The following is a 16,017-nucleotide window of genomic DNA, read 5'->3' as shown; positions in this document are numbered from 1 at the left end:
TTCTCCTGTAGCTAGAGTCTTTTGAGTGTGAACTCATACAGATTTCTGTCTTTAAGGTCCTATAGGATTTTGTTATTTTACCCCACCCAACAGCTGGCATTCCAGAAGGCAGCCTGAGCTATAGTCAAAATACACTGCAAGTATATTAAGTGTATAGCAAACCCCAAGTTACCCAGAAGGCTCGGGCTTGGGAGATTGCGGAGAATGGAATATTTTGTTACCTGAGGTCACATTGCTCCAAATCTCCTCTTGTCTTTCCCGTCCTGGGTTTTTTCCCCAGCTTTACTGAGATGTATTGACATATAACATCGTATAAGTTTGGGTGTACGAGGTGGTTTGACTCACTCATATATTGCAAAATGATGATTACCATAGTGTTAGCTAACAAAACCTTCATCACGTCACTTAAGTGCCATTTCTTTTTTAGGGTGAAGACACTTAAAATCGACTCTCAAGTAATAATACAGTATTATTAACTATAGTCACCATGCTGTACATTAGATCCCTAGAACTTATTCACCTTATAACTGCAAGTTTGTACCCTTCGACCAACATCTCCCCAATTCCCCCACCCCCAGCCCCTGCTAACCACCATTCTACTCTGTTTCTATGAGTTTGGCTTTTTTAGAGTCCACATATAAGTGAGAGCACAGAGTTTTTGCCTTTGCTGTTTGACTTATTTCACTTGGCATTATGCCCTCAAGGTCCATCCATGTTGTCGCTAATGGAAGGATTTCCTTCTTTCTCGTGGCTAAACGATATTCCTGTGTGTGTGTGTGTGTGTGTGTGTGTGTGTGTGTGTGAGTGACACTTTCCTTATCCATTCATGCACTGACAGACATTTAGGTTGCTTCCATTCCCTGACTATTGTGAATAATCCTGCCCCCCCACTCTTGATTTTTGAAATCTTGTTTACATGACTGTGCTCTTTTCTGCTTTAGGAAGACAAGACCAGTTAACCTATCCTCTGGGTTTTGAGGCTTGCAAAGGGCTTCGAGATTCTCATATTTAACATTTGGAGTCACCCCAAAGGCTTGATTGGAGAAAGCGTGAGAGAGCTCAGTATCTACTGAGATCAGGTTAACCCCTGGAATGTATTTTGCTTTCATCAAAGTCCAAAAAGAAGAATGAGTTTCTCTTTTTTTTGTCAGTGGCCTCTTTCTCATCAAATAAGGGTATGGGGGGGGGGAGGGACTCTGTTAAGGAAGAGTCCTAATTAGTAACGTTCTAGTAAATGGAGTCTTTATTTTAAATTAACCACTATTGAAGCTGTCTTCATCAGAATAGCCTAGGCTTGGAATTATGAATAAGTCATTCTATCTAAGCTATTGTGTTGGTTTTCTTGGTTATGTATATACCCAGAATCTCATTATCTGCAACGTTCTCAGCCACCTGGGTATAATGGGCTGGGGGGTGATTTATGAAAGAATGATCACAAATTCCACCCAAGCCTGTTAGCCACCCAGGCTCTGGGCGGGTGGACCAAACAGACCAAAAATGCTATACAATGTTTTGGCTCGTTCCACTAATTTTTCTCTTGTTGGATCCCACATTGGCTTCAGGAGTTATATATGTCTGAGAAACTGACACTGCAAAGTTCTGGCCTGTTCCCTGCCCTGATGCTAAGGGATAAATATAGATCTCAACCACTAGAGAAATGTGGCCAGGATTCCAAGGGGTGTGTGTGTGAGGGGCAGTGACTGATGGGGCCATTCTGACATGTGGGCTAGAAAAAGGCTTCTTTATGTGCAAGACCCTCTTTGCGGAGGGGAGGGGTAGAGCAGGAGCCTGGCCTCTAAAATCAGAATGCATAATCCACATTTCAAGGGGCTCATGGGTTGACACAAGTAAGGAATATTGTAGGTGGCTTGGTGTGTGTTAGGGGGGTGGGGGGAGCAAAGGGAATCTTTCCTGACACCCTAGATCCTTTTGCATGAGATCAGTCTTATGAAAAAAGAAAGTTATTCTTGGCCATGTCCCCTCAACCCCCAACTCCCACCCACGCCCCACCTCCTGCGCACACTGATACTCGGCTCTCAATTGAGAAGAACACGACTTAAGATTTCCATTGGGCCCATAGTACCTCGGGCTCTAGAGAAGGGCAGAGGGCGGGTGGAGACGAGAGGTGAGGGGGGTGGTGAGTCGCTCATCCTCGTGACCCAGAATATCTCCCCCTCCCTGTGATGATGAGCTTGCTTTTCCATAAGGGCTTTCCTTTGATTCAGGGAATGGGCCAACCAATGAGAGAGGGGCATGTTAGATTATTTTGGGGAAGGGCTCGTGCCAGGAGGGTTCACTTTTCCCAGGCGCCAAGTGTCCCCAGCAACCAGTGTCTCCTGTACCAGCAGAAGTTGCAGCTCTCTCACCCTCTTGCCTGCCTCTGCCTCGGCTTCGCCCACTGACCAGCCATGAGAAGGCAGCTCCGGTCCAGAAGGGCTCCGGCCTCTCCTTACGGTTATCGCTACAGACTTGTGAGTCCTGGGGAAGCAGAGTATTTTGCCGACCCTTTTTAGGGGGGTGGGTTGGGGGTTGCGTAGATCTTGGCTTATGGGCGCTTCTCCTCAGCACGGGCAGGAACGGCGAGGTTTAAGGAAGCCTATAATTTCAGGCTCGAGCAGTGACTCCTGGCACCCCATTGTGCCCTACATTGCTGCATTGAAGGAGGAGACCCCTCTTCCTGGGGAACAAAAGACAAGGGAAGGGGAAGACGCCAAAAGAATAGGGGCCTTCTAAAATTGCGGGGGGAGGAGTCTAGAATTTAAGCAAACAGACCTTTTGGAGTCTGGGAGTAGAGGTTTTGGTCCGATAGCAGGAAATTTTCGCCAGGAGAGAGAGGAAGGGGAAGAGGAAGCGAAAGACCCTGCCCACCCAGCTGTCTCCGTCCCCTGGGGCGGGAGCGTCTTAGGAACCCAGCTGCTCCGTTTCTAAAGCAGAAATTCCCAACTCTCGCTAAAATCAGACAATCGTAGATAGAAGCCGGCAGTAATCTTAGACATCATCTCTCCAGAACCCCTCATTATGTAAAGGAGGCTGCTGGGGCTCAGAGCACAGGAGTGACTTGCAAGTCAGCGGAAGAGCCCCAGTGAGAACGCCAAGTCTGCTCACTTCTAATCTTGTGCTCTATTAGACGAGCAGTAGGCAAGTCCCTGGCCCTCTGACCCACCGCCCCCGTTGCCAACCTGCCTGCCCCCCCACCCTGCCCCCCCACTCGCACGCACGCACGCACGCACGCGTGCACACGCACGCCTCTCCGCTGTCGCTGTTTATCTCCAGGGTGCTCTACAGATGTCTTTGAACCCGCCGTTTCTTTGCTTTTACTTTGCTAGAAACCGTTACCATATGCCCCACGCAGTCCTTTTTTTGGCGGGGAGGGGGAGAGTGTGGTCTGAGATCTCCCCCAGAGAGGGCTGTGACCTGAGCCCCAGGAGGAAACAAGCCTTAATCCACTTTTCTTTGGAAAATGGCCGCTTATATAACCGGGGAGTTAAAAAAAGACTGTCAACAGCCGGCCCAGGAAAACACGAATCCTTCCAACCCCGTATCAACCCACAGAGGGCTTCCCTTCTCAGCCACACCGCACAGAATCTTTCTTTTCGCACTTCCAGAGTCCCTCCCGGCTTTCGGAGCAGTCACGGCCTGTCGGGCAGCTAGAACTCGTCCTTCCTTGGCTTCTTTTCCGCGTCATGTTGCTCAAGCGTTGTGTAGCGTTTCAATAATCCGTCAAGTGCATCGGGGCATCTTGGCCTTTAGAGGGGATACTTGATCAAATTTAAAAAGAAACCATTTAACGCAGTGGTTTCTCGTATGCTAACTTCGCTTTAAAATTAACCAACCCTTCAAGTGTTTACAGGGTGTTACTCAATGCAGGGCACAAATTTATCCTTCGGGTCACACTGTTTGTTTATATGTTTATATGTTTATATATTTAGAGTGCTCAAAATGGAGCCACCCTCTGCCCTTCAGACTGTTCCCTTTTAGGGCAACATGATGACTCCGGCACACACCCACTACTATATTCCAGCACATTCACACACACTATCACATGAGGGCACCGCCACTTTAGGCAACGGACAAACACAGACCCTCTCATGACCAGAGGATCCCCTACAGGATTCTGTTAAATAGTTGCACCGAAGTGCCTCCCTTGCACAATGTGAGGTTCTCCTGCACCGGGAAGCAGAGGAGAGCAAAAGAGATAGTTGAGGTTCCTGAAACTCAGGCAGTGTTGAGAGCCGTGGGGAAATTAGCTCGGAGAAGGTTAATTCTTCCCGGGAGGGTAAAGCTTTAATGACAAGCCATCTTTAATGGGATTATCATGAAAGCCCATATCTACAAATACGATCAGGCTGAGGCCCAGGCCAGCTGCCTCCTCTGTGCGCGGAGGTGGAGGGCAGGCGCCCCGGCAAGAGGGGGAGAAAAGGAATTTGTCCAGAAAACATAAAGGGGACTATAAATCCCTCCGCAGTGAACCGTTCCAACCTCAAATGCTCGGAGATTCCCAGCTGCGGTAGATTCTCGGGGGCCACGAGGACCATCCACCACCGTCTAGCAGGCTGCTGGGGTTAGGGCTACAAGCTCTGCGAGAGCCGTTTCCCCAGAGTGCAGGCTCAGGCTTAAGCCTGGTGGTTACCCCCGGCGCTCGTTCACTCCCCACGGGCTCCCGAGCTGTGGGCTCCACACGGGTGGGGGGGCATCAGGGAGCTGGAAAATACCGACTCTGCCCCTTGGGTGCTCAGAATGTAGTTGGGGAGGTCAAATGCGTACCTGTGTTCGCACACAAGGGAAAGAGATTTAAGAACATTTATTAATCCATTCAACACTGAGGGCTGGGGGCTCTTCTCCTGAGCCTTGTACCGTGTGTCCATGTCAGAGTCAGAAAGCCTTGATTTTGAGCACCCACAGTCTCCTGGGAACACAGAACGCAACACAGCGCCGGTGGCTCCATCGACCTGTTAACGACGTCTAGGCGCTTGCGCTTGGTGTACGAGGGGGAGACCTCCCTATCCCAGGCAACAAGAGACACAGGTCCTGAGACTGTCAACTCGGCCACAAACTCTCTTGTGTGGCTGTAGCTGTGTCCTGCCCCCTCTCTGGGCCTCCGATGGACAAGGGAATCTTCAAGGTCCCTGTCAGTTCTAACACGGTGTGTGACAGAAAGCTGTGCATTGGAACAAATTCGAGAGCCATTCAGCAGTGCTTACGGTCCAGACCTAGATAGCGCTGGCCAGCCTGAACGCTGAGAGCAGAGCCTTGTCATTCTGTGTCACTTTTACTAATTCTGCACAATCCAATTTTCTGAGCCCCCCCCCAACCCATGGCAGCATTTTTAGCTGAGTGTCCTCTAAACGGCCTTTGAGGAATCAGACAGGGAGGGGGCAGCATGGAGCCCCTGGCCTCTATCATTTGACACATCCAGCCCCAACAGGTGCACAGGCCCCGCCACTCTTCAGATTTGGACAACAGAGGGAAGGGAGGGTGGCCTCATTTTCTGCTGCTGCAGTGAGCCTTGGCAGACCCCCAAAGAGCAAAGATCCAGCTCTCCTGCCTGTGGCTGGAAGGCATTTGAAATACCGTTGGTGAAGTCTGGGTTTCTCTTTTTTTGTTTCATTTTCTTAGAACCACTCAGAGAAGATTACAGTTTCGGATCTCAGTGACTGCAATCAGTCAATCAACAGCTATGTGCTGAGCACTCACTACGTGCCCAGATTTTTGCCGAGGGTATGGGGTGGGGGGGAGGAAGGGGGGAGATGAGGGAAGCGTCAGTTGAGGTTCCAGACCTCAGGGAGTCTGTTGAACCAGCTGAAGGCAAAAAGAGGTGTCAGCTCAGGCAGCAGTCAGAGAAGCCGCAAACAGACCCCTGTGCTTTGTTTCTGCTGGGGAGGGAGTCTCAGTTTTGAGGCGGAGTCCAGCCGCTGGCCTCTCCTCCTGCTGTCCGTCCCCGTTACCTTCAGGGACAAAGCGGGATGGTCGGGTTGAGCACCCGCCAGCTACAAGACCGACGATAAAGCCGGCTTGGACTTAGAATTTGCCACGGTGGACTCAAGTGTCTACAGTGACTCCGTCCTTCAGTGTTGGGCTCAGCCCCGCCCTGACAGGCCAGACAAAGTGAGGCCAGGGCCCCAGGACCGAGGAGTGACATAAGCAGAGTCGTGAGGGGAAGAGCCCAGGGGCCTGCGGCTGAGAATAAAACGTACACCTCTGTGGAAAGAATACTGGGTCAAAACGGGTCAAAGAAAGGATATTTCCTCCAAAAGAGCAGAGAGAGAGAGAACATGTGCCTCTTGTAATGATGGGTATGTGTACGGGGAAGCGTCTCCAAAATATGGAGTCGGTTTCCATTCCTTTTGGCTGATGGGACGCGCCCTGGGGAATTTTTTTCAAAAAGGGGACTGTGTTTTGTCACCATTCCAGGACGATCAGGATGAAGTGAACCAGAACTACTTAGCAGATGAAGAGGAAGAAGCTGAAGAAGAGGCCCGGGTGATGGTGGCACCCGATTTGGAGGAGGAAGAAGAGGAGGAGGAGGAAGAGGAGGAGCTAGAAGAGGAGGAAAAGGAGGAGGAAAAGGGTCAGGGTGAGCCAGCAGGCAATGCCTGGTGGCAGAGATGGCAGATCGTGAACGAATACCTGTGGGATCCGGAGAAAAGGATGTCTCTGGCCCGAACAGGTCAGAGTTGGAGTAAGTCCCAGCTGTCCCAATGCCCCAGTCGGGTGTCCTTTGCTTTTGGCTTGGTGTCCAGGACTCCTTTACCATATGTTGGATGGGCTTGTCTGCAAACTTCTCTTCGATTTCGTGTGAAGGGCTCGATGCCTAGGGAAATGCCTGGAGTGTGGGCAGATCCCATCGGAAGAAACTCCAAGTAGTTAACACACTGGATTGTGGAGCTGAAAGCCGCTGGGCTCAACTTCATTTGCGATGCGGAGAGACAGTAAGAATGAGTTGGAAAAGCACAGCTTTATTTATTTATTTATTTATTTATTTAAGTCCCAGCCCCATCACTTTCTATCTGTGTGACCTTGGGCTCATCATTTACCCTCTCTGAGCCTCGGTTTTCCTCACCTGCCAAATGAGGGAAACAATCCCTACCCTGTCTCTCCCACAGGATCAGCCTGAGGCTCCCGTCAGGTGCTCCAATTGTAGACTGGAAAGCACAGTTGACCCTTGAACCACACAGGTTTGGACGGCGCTGCTCTGCACGGGCGCGCTGTGTTCCCCCTGCGAGTACAGCGTAGTGCTGTGAATGTATTTTCTCTTCCACAAGATGTCCTTCCGTGTAGCTTATTTTATTGTAAGCAGACAGTATATCACACACGTAACATACCAAATACGTGCGAATGGACTCTTTCTGTTATTCAAAAGGCTCCTGGTCAACAGTAGGCTATTAGGAGTTCGGTTTGGGGGGAGTCAAGAGTTAGACACAGATTTTCAATCGCACGGGGCTTGGCACCCCTACGCGCCGCACTGTTCAAGGGTCCACTGTACTATGCAGGAGACTATTGCTAGAATATGAGACCCCGGTGCCTGCTAACTTGATCGCTTATGCGATCTCATCGCTTCACCCAGCAATGTCAGAAAAGGAAAGCCAGGAGGGCTGCCCTCGGCCCCGGCTTGTGGGTGCTTTAGGCTCCCGCGTACACAGAGAAATTCGGTTTAAAGGGGTCATTTCTCATGATTACGGCCGAGTCCCGTCGTGCTCGATCAGTGGCAGAATGGCATTCCTTAGCCACCGCTTTGACTTCACGACCTCTCTGGCAGCCCTCTCCCAGGGCCCTACTCACCTCTTGAACTATGCACGCTGAGCCGTCTCCTCAGGAGATGTAGCCGTGGTAAAAGTCACACTTGCCACACTCTCTGCACGGCCCAGAAAAAGAGCAGCTGCTGGCTTGGCATTCAGTTAATCCATAGGAGAAGAACAAAATAGATGACTCTATGGAAGAAATCAGAGTCCCCCAGTGCCCAGGGTCTAGGCTGCTAAAGTTGACAGTCATGCCTTCTAAAGGCCCCTTTGGCTGAGAATTCTCTCCCGCCTAGTTTATGTTTCTAATTCAGCTCCGTCAGGGTGAACCGGCCAGCCCTCCTTCCTGGAATTAGGAATAGCAGGTGTGGGGCTCTGAGCAATGCCCACCTCCCTTCACCCCTCCTCAGTTCCCAGCCCCACCCCTGCCGATCCCTCAAACTCTCAACTGTAACAAATGTACCATTCAAGGAACATTCCAACATTCTGGAAGCTGCAGACAAATGCCGGACACTCACTGGGGCTCCAGAGGGGGGCACAGCTGTTTCTCCCTTGCCTAAAGAAGACTGGGAAAACAGGCCTTGTGAAATGCAAGCGTGATTCTGGGAGGGGGAGCTATACTTTACCCCCCCAAATAGCCAGCCCTTGGAACTTCACCAGATGAGTTGATCCACGTTGCTCCTGCGGGGAATAATCCATAGGCCAAAAGAGAGGGATGGGGGAGAAAGGTTCAAGGGCCCAGGGAAGACATGGTAGTGGGGACACCACATGGTAAGCCGTACCCAGGCCTCTGGGTGGCAGGTCTGAGGAGAGTCCAGGAACTCAGGCTTCTGCTGTTGGGCTACGCCTGGGCAAGGGGCACGTAGTGACGTTAATGCCTAGGCCACCAAGCATATGCTTTGCTGCCCTCTTTGCTGCCCTCTTGCTTGAAAACTAGGTGCCCACTTGAGCATTTACTAACCCCATCCCAGCCTGCACATCGACATCACCAACATTATTCACCCAGCCTATGATTATATTCTGGGTTTTTCCTTTGGTAGCTGGGCAACTTCTGTTTTTAGGAACTATCATTTTATTGGATACTGACAAGAACCATATGAGGTAGTAATATTATTATCCCCATTTTACAGATGCAGAAACTGAGGCTTAGAGAGGGTAAGTAACTTATCTAAAGTCACACAGTTATTAAGCAGCGGCACTGGGATTGAAGCCCAGGTCAGATGAACACTGGGGTTCATCCTCTTGCTGGAACACCCCATTGTCTTCATGAAGTGTAGTGATGAGTAAGGCCCTGGTGGGTAGGGTCTCAGGACCTGATGGGATATTTTGGTGGGAGCAATGAAGAATCTAGATCATGGGTCCCTACTATATCCAAGATACCTCGGTCTCTCCAGGTTTGGGTAAGGCATTCAGAAGAGAGCCCTGGATTACCTAGAGGAGTCGCCCGAGTAAAAGCTGGACATCCAGAGCAGAAAAAGTTGGAGGGATCAGTGGGTTCCGATGGGTATGGTGCTCGGTCTTCCTTGGTAGGGATGGGGAGTGGGAAGCTGTGTTAGCCCATCACAGCCTTCAGGGCATAGCCCAGGGGTAAGGCTCAGGGGACTTACCACTAGTACCCTTCTCCCCCCTACACATCCTAGCCCCATGTCCTAGGCGAGGCGGAAGATATGTCCAAGGGAGAGTACCTCTATTCCATTGTTTTCCTCGCATCCGTGAAACTGAGTCTTCTAGTCCCCCAGGATGGCTCCAGCCATCGGCCCATTCCCCGGACTGGGGACGGGCGTCGAGGAAGGGAGGAGGAGGCACAGGGCAGCCTGTGGGCGGTAATCAAGCACCACAGGTGGACAGGGGCGGCCGTGCGTTCTCCAGGGAGTCCAGCTGAATCGATGTGTCCCTGTTCCAGTTCTGCCTCAGTTCACCTTATAAAACGTCAAGGGTCCATTTCCAGTTGGATGACTGAGGATCTTTTTTCTCCCTTCCTCCGCTCCTCCTCCCCCGCCCCTTTCTGGTTAATTTTATTTGGTTCATGGTTCAATTTAAAAATTAATATTTGGATTCCGTTTGGGATACAGCAGAGTTATGTGGTTTGTTCTGGTTTCTGGTTGGTGATTCAGTTCAAACCTGTCGTTCCGATATCATGTCCCCGCTGTGAGCGGAGCCAGATATTATCGCCTGCAAGGGCTCCGAGGAGGGCTTGAAAAGAGCTCACTCACTTCACTCGGTGCTGCCTCATCCCGGGGCAAACCTCATCCCAAAACAGCCCACGGAGGAGGGATTCACACAACTGTGCTGCTGGTCCGACAGCAATAATCATACGAATAATAACAATGGTGAGGACCTGCCGTGTAAAGAGCACTTGGTATCTGCCAGGCTCTGGGCTATGCTATTTATATGCATCATCCAACGCCAAGAAGGAAGTCCTATTACTGTCCTCATTGTACAGATGAGGAAATTGAAGCCCAGAGAGGCGAGCAGCATGTCCACGATGAAACAGTGAGGAAATGGTAAGGTCAGGGTAGGACGCAAGGAGAAGTGGAATTTCAGATACTGTTAGGGATGTAGATCAGGATATGAGGTTAAGTGCTAAACTTGTTCCCATTTTACCTGTGAGGAATTGGGGGCACAGAGAGGTTCTGGAACTTGTCCAAGCTCACAGGTGGAGCGAGCGCCAATAATTAAGTACAGTTTCTTCCTCCTTCCTTCCCCGTCTCGTGTTCTTTTGGAAAAGCAGAGCCACTTAAACTTTTGCTAAAGATGAATAAGATTTGAAATAAGTAGGGTGAGACCTCACTTTGCCTTGATTATAGAGCAGAGGCAAGTCCAGCGGAAATTAATCAAAAGTTTGAATTATAGGGTATGTGACAAGAAATGCTGTTTTCATCACTTGCAAATACACATAATCACTGGAGCCAAGCCACTAGGACTCTTCAGGGCACCTGCTTTCATGAGGACTCCCAAGCAATTTGCCCACTGCACTACTTTCAACTCCACTCCCCTATAATCTTGCTCATGGCCACCACCCGCTCAACGAGCCCTTCCATCGGGGCTGCTGTAAAGGTACACCGCAATCAGGCCTCCGGCACGGTGCTCACAAATTCCAAATTGGTGAAGTCTGAATAAGCAAGGACATACTGAATCTGGGGAAGGTGGAAAAATAAAGAAATATAAGCCGGCTCACGTGTTGGGGTTGGTGCTGGCTCGCGAGTTCGAGCGAGGAGGCAGGAGGGCTTTCTGGCAAGCGCTGACCTCTCTCATCTCTAATCCTTCTGCAGGCCTGATCTTAGTCATTTACTTCTTCTTCTATGCCTCCCTGGCCGCCGTGATCACCCTCTGCATGTACACGCTATTTCTGACCATCAGTCCCTACATGCCGACCTTCACTGAGAGGGTGAAGCCGCCTGGTGAGTGCCCAGATGCCCTGTGCTGTCAGAACTGCTGGACAGAAATCCGCCTGTACGGCATGTTCAGCCTCAATTAACTTTGGCTCTTCCCGGTAATGACTTAGGGATTCAATTATTAAGAGTAAAAGTAAAATGGTACTTGGCAAATTATGGTCCTTTTTATTTTGATTGCCTGGGGGGTAATGGTTTCATGGGAATCAATACAAAAAAATTATCCCAAGAACGGGTTAATATATCCAAGACCTGTTTTCGTTGCCAGGAGTTATGATTAGACCCTTCGCCCATAGCCTTAACTTCAACTTCAACGTTTCTGAACCTGACACTTGGCAGCATTATGTCATTAGCCTAAATGGCTTTCTCCAAGGTAAGTAAGTTCCTCTGAATGGGGGAACATCTCTTTGGAAAGGGGATGGGGTGGAGGTGGGGGATTCGAAATTCACAATTCATCAGAAATCCCACTCTCACTAACCCCAGCCCATCCTGGTCTTTCCTTACTTTGCATCCCCCTCAGCACCTGTATATATAATCAGAACTGTTCTCGTTTGTGCTTGGATGTTGTCTTGAAAGCATATAAGCCAAACTCTCCAGCAAGACGCTAAGTTCATTGGGGCAGAGAACTTGTTTTCTTTTGTTAAACATTCTAGGGCACCTAGTTATGTCCTGGGCACATCCAGATGGCTCAATAATGATCATTTACAAAAGATCATTCTAGGGGGTGGGTAGTGGTGAGAAAAGAAGAGTGTTCTCCCGAATGGGAAGATTCCTGCCTCCTATACTTTCTCAAGGTAAGAGAATTCCTTTCTTGGAGATGGGCCATCTTGAAGGAAGAGAGCAAGGGCCTTGATTTAATAACATCCCGGCAGGGAGTTAGAGGAAGAATCTCTGGGTGACAGTCACTCCAAAATTTTGACAGCAAATGTTTGCCAGATGCCTATATCTCTATAGCGTCATCAGATATACTTTCAGGGACCAATGAGTGGCTTTTTGAGAAGCCCTTCCACAGACTGAAAACTGAGGTAGCAGTTTGGTTTAGGCTTGACACAGAGCATGCAGGCTCTAAGCCCCAGGGGGTTGCACAATTTTTTTGTGGAAAAAGCCACTTTGATTGCTTTGGTGGTCCCTGCCTGGCTGAAGTGGGGGGATAGGGAGCAGTAGAGTGTGCACTGAAATAGAAAAACAATCTCTTCTGCGATGGGAAGTGTTATGTAAATGAATACATTTTGTCGTTTCACTTTAACCCTGCATAGAAGCTACCATTATTCGGGCGCCTGGGTGGCTTAGTCGGTTAAGCATCCAACTCTTGATCTCAGCTTAGGTCTCGATCTTAAGGTTGTGAGTTCAAGCCCCACGTTCGGGCCACATAAAGAATCTACCATCCCCATTCTACAAATGGGGCAACTGAGGCTCAGAGCGGGGAAGTAACGTGATAGAAGTCTCATAGCAGCCGAACCAGTGTTTAAACCCACATCCGTGGTTTTGACACCCTTGCTACTGGAAGTGTGATCTAGGATCCGCCGCAGCGGCCTCCCCTGGGAGTTTGTTAGAAGGGCAGGCTCTCAGGCCCCACCCCAGACCTGTTGGATCAGGATCGAAACTTATGAACTTTAAAGCTTGAGAAATACTGCTTTTCGTAGTTCTTTGCTGCTGCCATGTGACCAGGAGTTAGAAACTCAACTTCGGATCAGTCATGCTCAGTGTCATTTGGGGGAAGTCTGAGTTTCAGATTCCTCATCTGTAAAATGAGGGGGGCTGGGTCCTTTCTGAGTCCATGTAGTTCGTTGAGCTCAAAAACAAAACAAAATAAAACAAAACAAAAAAGCAAAAAACGTTTTGGGCATCATAGCCAGCACAACATCTTCTTTTCTTTCAAACTGTGAGCTATTCCAAGTGTGTTGTCAGAATCTCTGCTGAGGAAATCCCTCCGAGAAGCTAGTAGTTAGAGAAATACCAATTCTGACCTGACGACAGAGATGGAGAGCATTAGGGAAAGCATTGGGTTTTTAGTTCCTAAGTGTAGATAACATGCCCTATTTAAAAGGAACACATCTCTGAAATAGACATCCCAGAGTATCAATTTCATTCCCATGAGTACTGGGATTTTGCAATAAGAGTCATGCCCATGTCACATTATTTTTAATGGAACTACCTCAAGAGAAACAATGAACACGTGATTAGAGCTTCTATTTAGAAACTTATTATTTGAACATAGTTCTTGTTCTAAAAAAAAAAAAAGATTAAAACAAAACCTTGAATCGAATGTAGCTTTGTCAAAAGAAAAATAAAGGCTTAACCATAATTGGAATAGATTTAAAATTCCCAGTTGTTCCTTAATAATATTAACCCCAAGTCACAAGCTGGTTGCTGTACAACCCAGCAGTACATTTGGAATTTTACCACTGGTAGATCATAGGTCTCCTATGAAAAAACTAAGCTACCAGGAACTTGAATGCATGGGGGCTGGACCTAACAGGACTAACTGGACTCCAGCACTTAAAACCAAATTGGAAAGAACACAGTCATTTCCAAAGCCCAGTTCCGTGGCATCTGGTAGTCCAAAGAGTGAGCTCACAGACAGCCCCTTTCAGCTCTCTCTCCATGATATGTATACCTTGGACACATGCTCCGTTCCATCTGATGGAAAGGGACATGAACCCTGAGTGCCTCGGGTCTCGGTAGACGAGATCTCACCCTCTCACCTTCTCGGGGGAGACGCTACAGCTTGTTGTTGGTTTCTGGCTTTCAACCTAAGCTTCTGTGTTGTGGTGCTGACTTCGGTCTGTACAGGATGAGAAGCTGGTTTATCTCCTCTTTCTCCCTCTCTTCCTCCTATCCCTCCCTCCTGTCCCACAACACACACTTCTCATTTTCTTGTATCAGGTGTCTTTCGTGGACCTCCAAGGGAGATGTTTCCTAGGCTGAGCGTACAGAGGTTTAGCCCAAGAGCTTCACTTCCTTATACAAGCCATGCCGAGACATGATTCATTCCCTCTTCCAGAATCTATGTGTCTCTTCCTCTTCCAGAAGTAGAAGAGGCAGCCCTCCCAGTGTACAGTTTGCCATAGCTGAAAACAAATAATGGAAAATGGAGGGGCGCCTGGGTGGCTCAGTCATTAAGCGTCTGCCTTCAGCTCAGGGCGTGATCCCAGAGTTCTGGGATCGAGCCCCACGTCAGGCTCTTCCGCTGGGAGCCTGCTTCTTCTTCTCCCACACCCCCTGCTTGTGTTAGCTCTCTCGCTGGCTGTCTCTCTCTCTGTCAAATAAATAAAATCTTTAAAAAAAAAAAAAAGAAAGAATGGAAAATGGAAGTTATACAGTAACCAACACGTGACCCAGAGATTGATGTTCCAAAGTTCAGAGGGAAGGAGAAGCAATCAAAGTGGGTCGAGGGGATGAGCCTGAAAGGTTTCCAGGAGAGATGCTGATGGGGGCCCTTGGGCACCAATGCCGGGTCACAGAGCCCAGGCCAGGCTGACTGGGCTTTCAGAGGAGCACCAGCAAGCTGCAGAAGGGAAACTAGGGAGGGGGACTACTGACAAGGTGGCCCTCCCCCCTAGCACCTAACATGCCCCCCCTTTCGCCCCCCCCCCCCACGCTTTAGGTTACAACGACAGTCTTCAAGAGGAGATGAATGTAGATTGTCCCCCGGGGCAATACTTCATCCAAGATGGCGACGAGGATGAAGACAAGAAGGCCTGCCAATTTAAGCGCTCCTTCCTGAAGAACTGCTCTGGCTTGGAGGACCCTACTTTTGGCTACTCTACTGGACAGCCCTGCATCCTTCTAAAGATGAACCGGGTATATTGGCCCTCGATACTCCGGCGATAATAAGTGGAGGAGCTGGGTAGGAGGGCTCTGGCCACTCCATTTCTCTTGGGCTCTGTCTTCGCATGCTGCACGTCCGGTCACTTTCGCTGACAGCATCAGTAATACAAACAACTGGACAAACCTTTCAAGCAATAATCCCCTTTTCTCCCTGAGTATTTCCTATTTGCACTCTTCTCTCCTGCCCTAACCTGCCCTTTGATGCCCTGGGTCAGTAATGAGGTCCTGAGCTGTTTGGAACAGGGGACTGACATGATGGGGGGGACAATTCTTGTATCATAAGAGCTACATTTTCCTCCTCTCCTGCCATGCCTTCGGTGTGGTGGAGCCTTACCAGGCACATCCCTCTTCAGACCTGAAAGTTCTTTGTAGCTTCAGGGTTCTCTTGCTGCAGTTACCATTGTATGAACATCAGGCACAGACACAGCAAGGAGTAGGCTGAGCTGCACAGCTCTGGAGATATTTTGGCATTTTTGGCTTTTTGTAACATTCCTGAGAGGGCAAAATAGGTTCAGTTTATGCCTAAGGAAGGGGTGGCTTACGGGGGAGGGGATAGAAAAGCCCCATTTTTACTGCTCAATGCCTTTTGCTTTTTGATGTTTAACAACAACAACAACAACAACAACAACAACAACAACAACAACGCTGGTTTTCTTTCGATAGATTGTAGGCTTTCGTCCTGAGCTTGGGGATCCCGTGAAGGTGTCCTGCAAAGTTCAGGTAAAGTGCCTTTTTGAGTAAGTATTGTAGCACATCGCTTTATGCAGAAAGATGGTTCATCCCCTCCAAGGGTTTCGCCAGGGATGACTGGCCATGGGTTAGGGAAAGGGTTAGTACCTTCCGGCCTCCTTCCTGCCAGAAAGCATTTAATTCATGTGTGTTTGTGTGTCGTGCGGGTGTGTGTGTCCACGCCGGTTTATACCTGTGAAAGCCAAAGGATGAACGGGCTAAGGGCCACGGCAGGGACCGACAATGTGCCCCGTCATTAATTGGGATTCTGTTTACACTTTTGCTTTTAGCTCTAATTACTTGTTTCTTTGAACTCAACAGCGTTCATT

At 49.2% G+C, this 16,017-nt stretch overlaps 1 protein-coding gene across 1 annotated transcript in view; it reads left to right on the top strand.

Moving 5' to 3' along the window:
* The first annotated feature begins 2,334 nt into the window (after positions 1-2,334).
* ATP1B4 (ATPase Na+/K+ transporting family member beta 4) overlaps positions 2,335-16,017 on the top strand; it is a 22,708-nt gene continuing 9,025 nt past the window's right edge. Inside the window, exons 1-6 of the mRNA XM_040628467.1 lie at positions 2,335-2,471; positions 6,412-6,679; positions 11,009-11,137; positions 11,397-11,501; positions 14,736-14,932; positions 15,623-15,679. Coding sequence (XP_040484401.1) covers positions 2,409-2,471; positions 6,412-6,679; positions 11,009-11,137; positions 11,397-11,501; positions 14,736-14,932; positions 15,623-15,679 — 819 coding nt within the window. The 5' untranslated portion in view covers positions 2,335-2,408. The remainder of the gene's footprint in view (positions 2,472-6,411; positions 6,680-11,008; positions 11,138-11,396; positions 11,502-14,735; positions 14,933-15,622; positions 15,680-16,017) is intronic.

Source organism: Ursus maritimus (assembly GCF_017311325.1).
Source record: "Ursus maritimus isolate PB19 chromosome X unlocalized genomic scaffold, ASM1731132v1 scaffold_X1, whole genome shotgun sequence".
NCBI lineage: Eukaryota > Metazoa > Chordata > Mammalia > Carnivora > Ursidae > Ursus > Ursus maritimus.
Note: the sequence above shows the minus strand (reverse complement) of the source record. Positions and strands in the feature narration are given on the sequence as shown.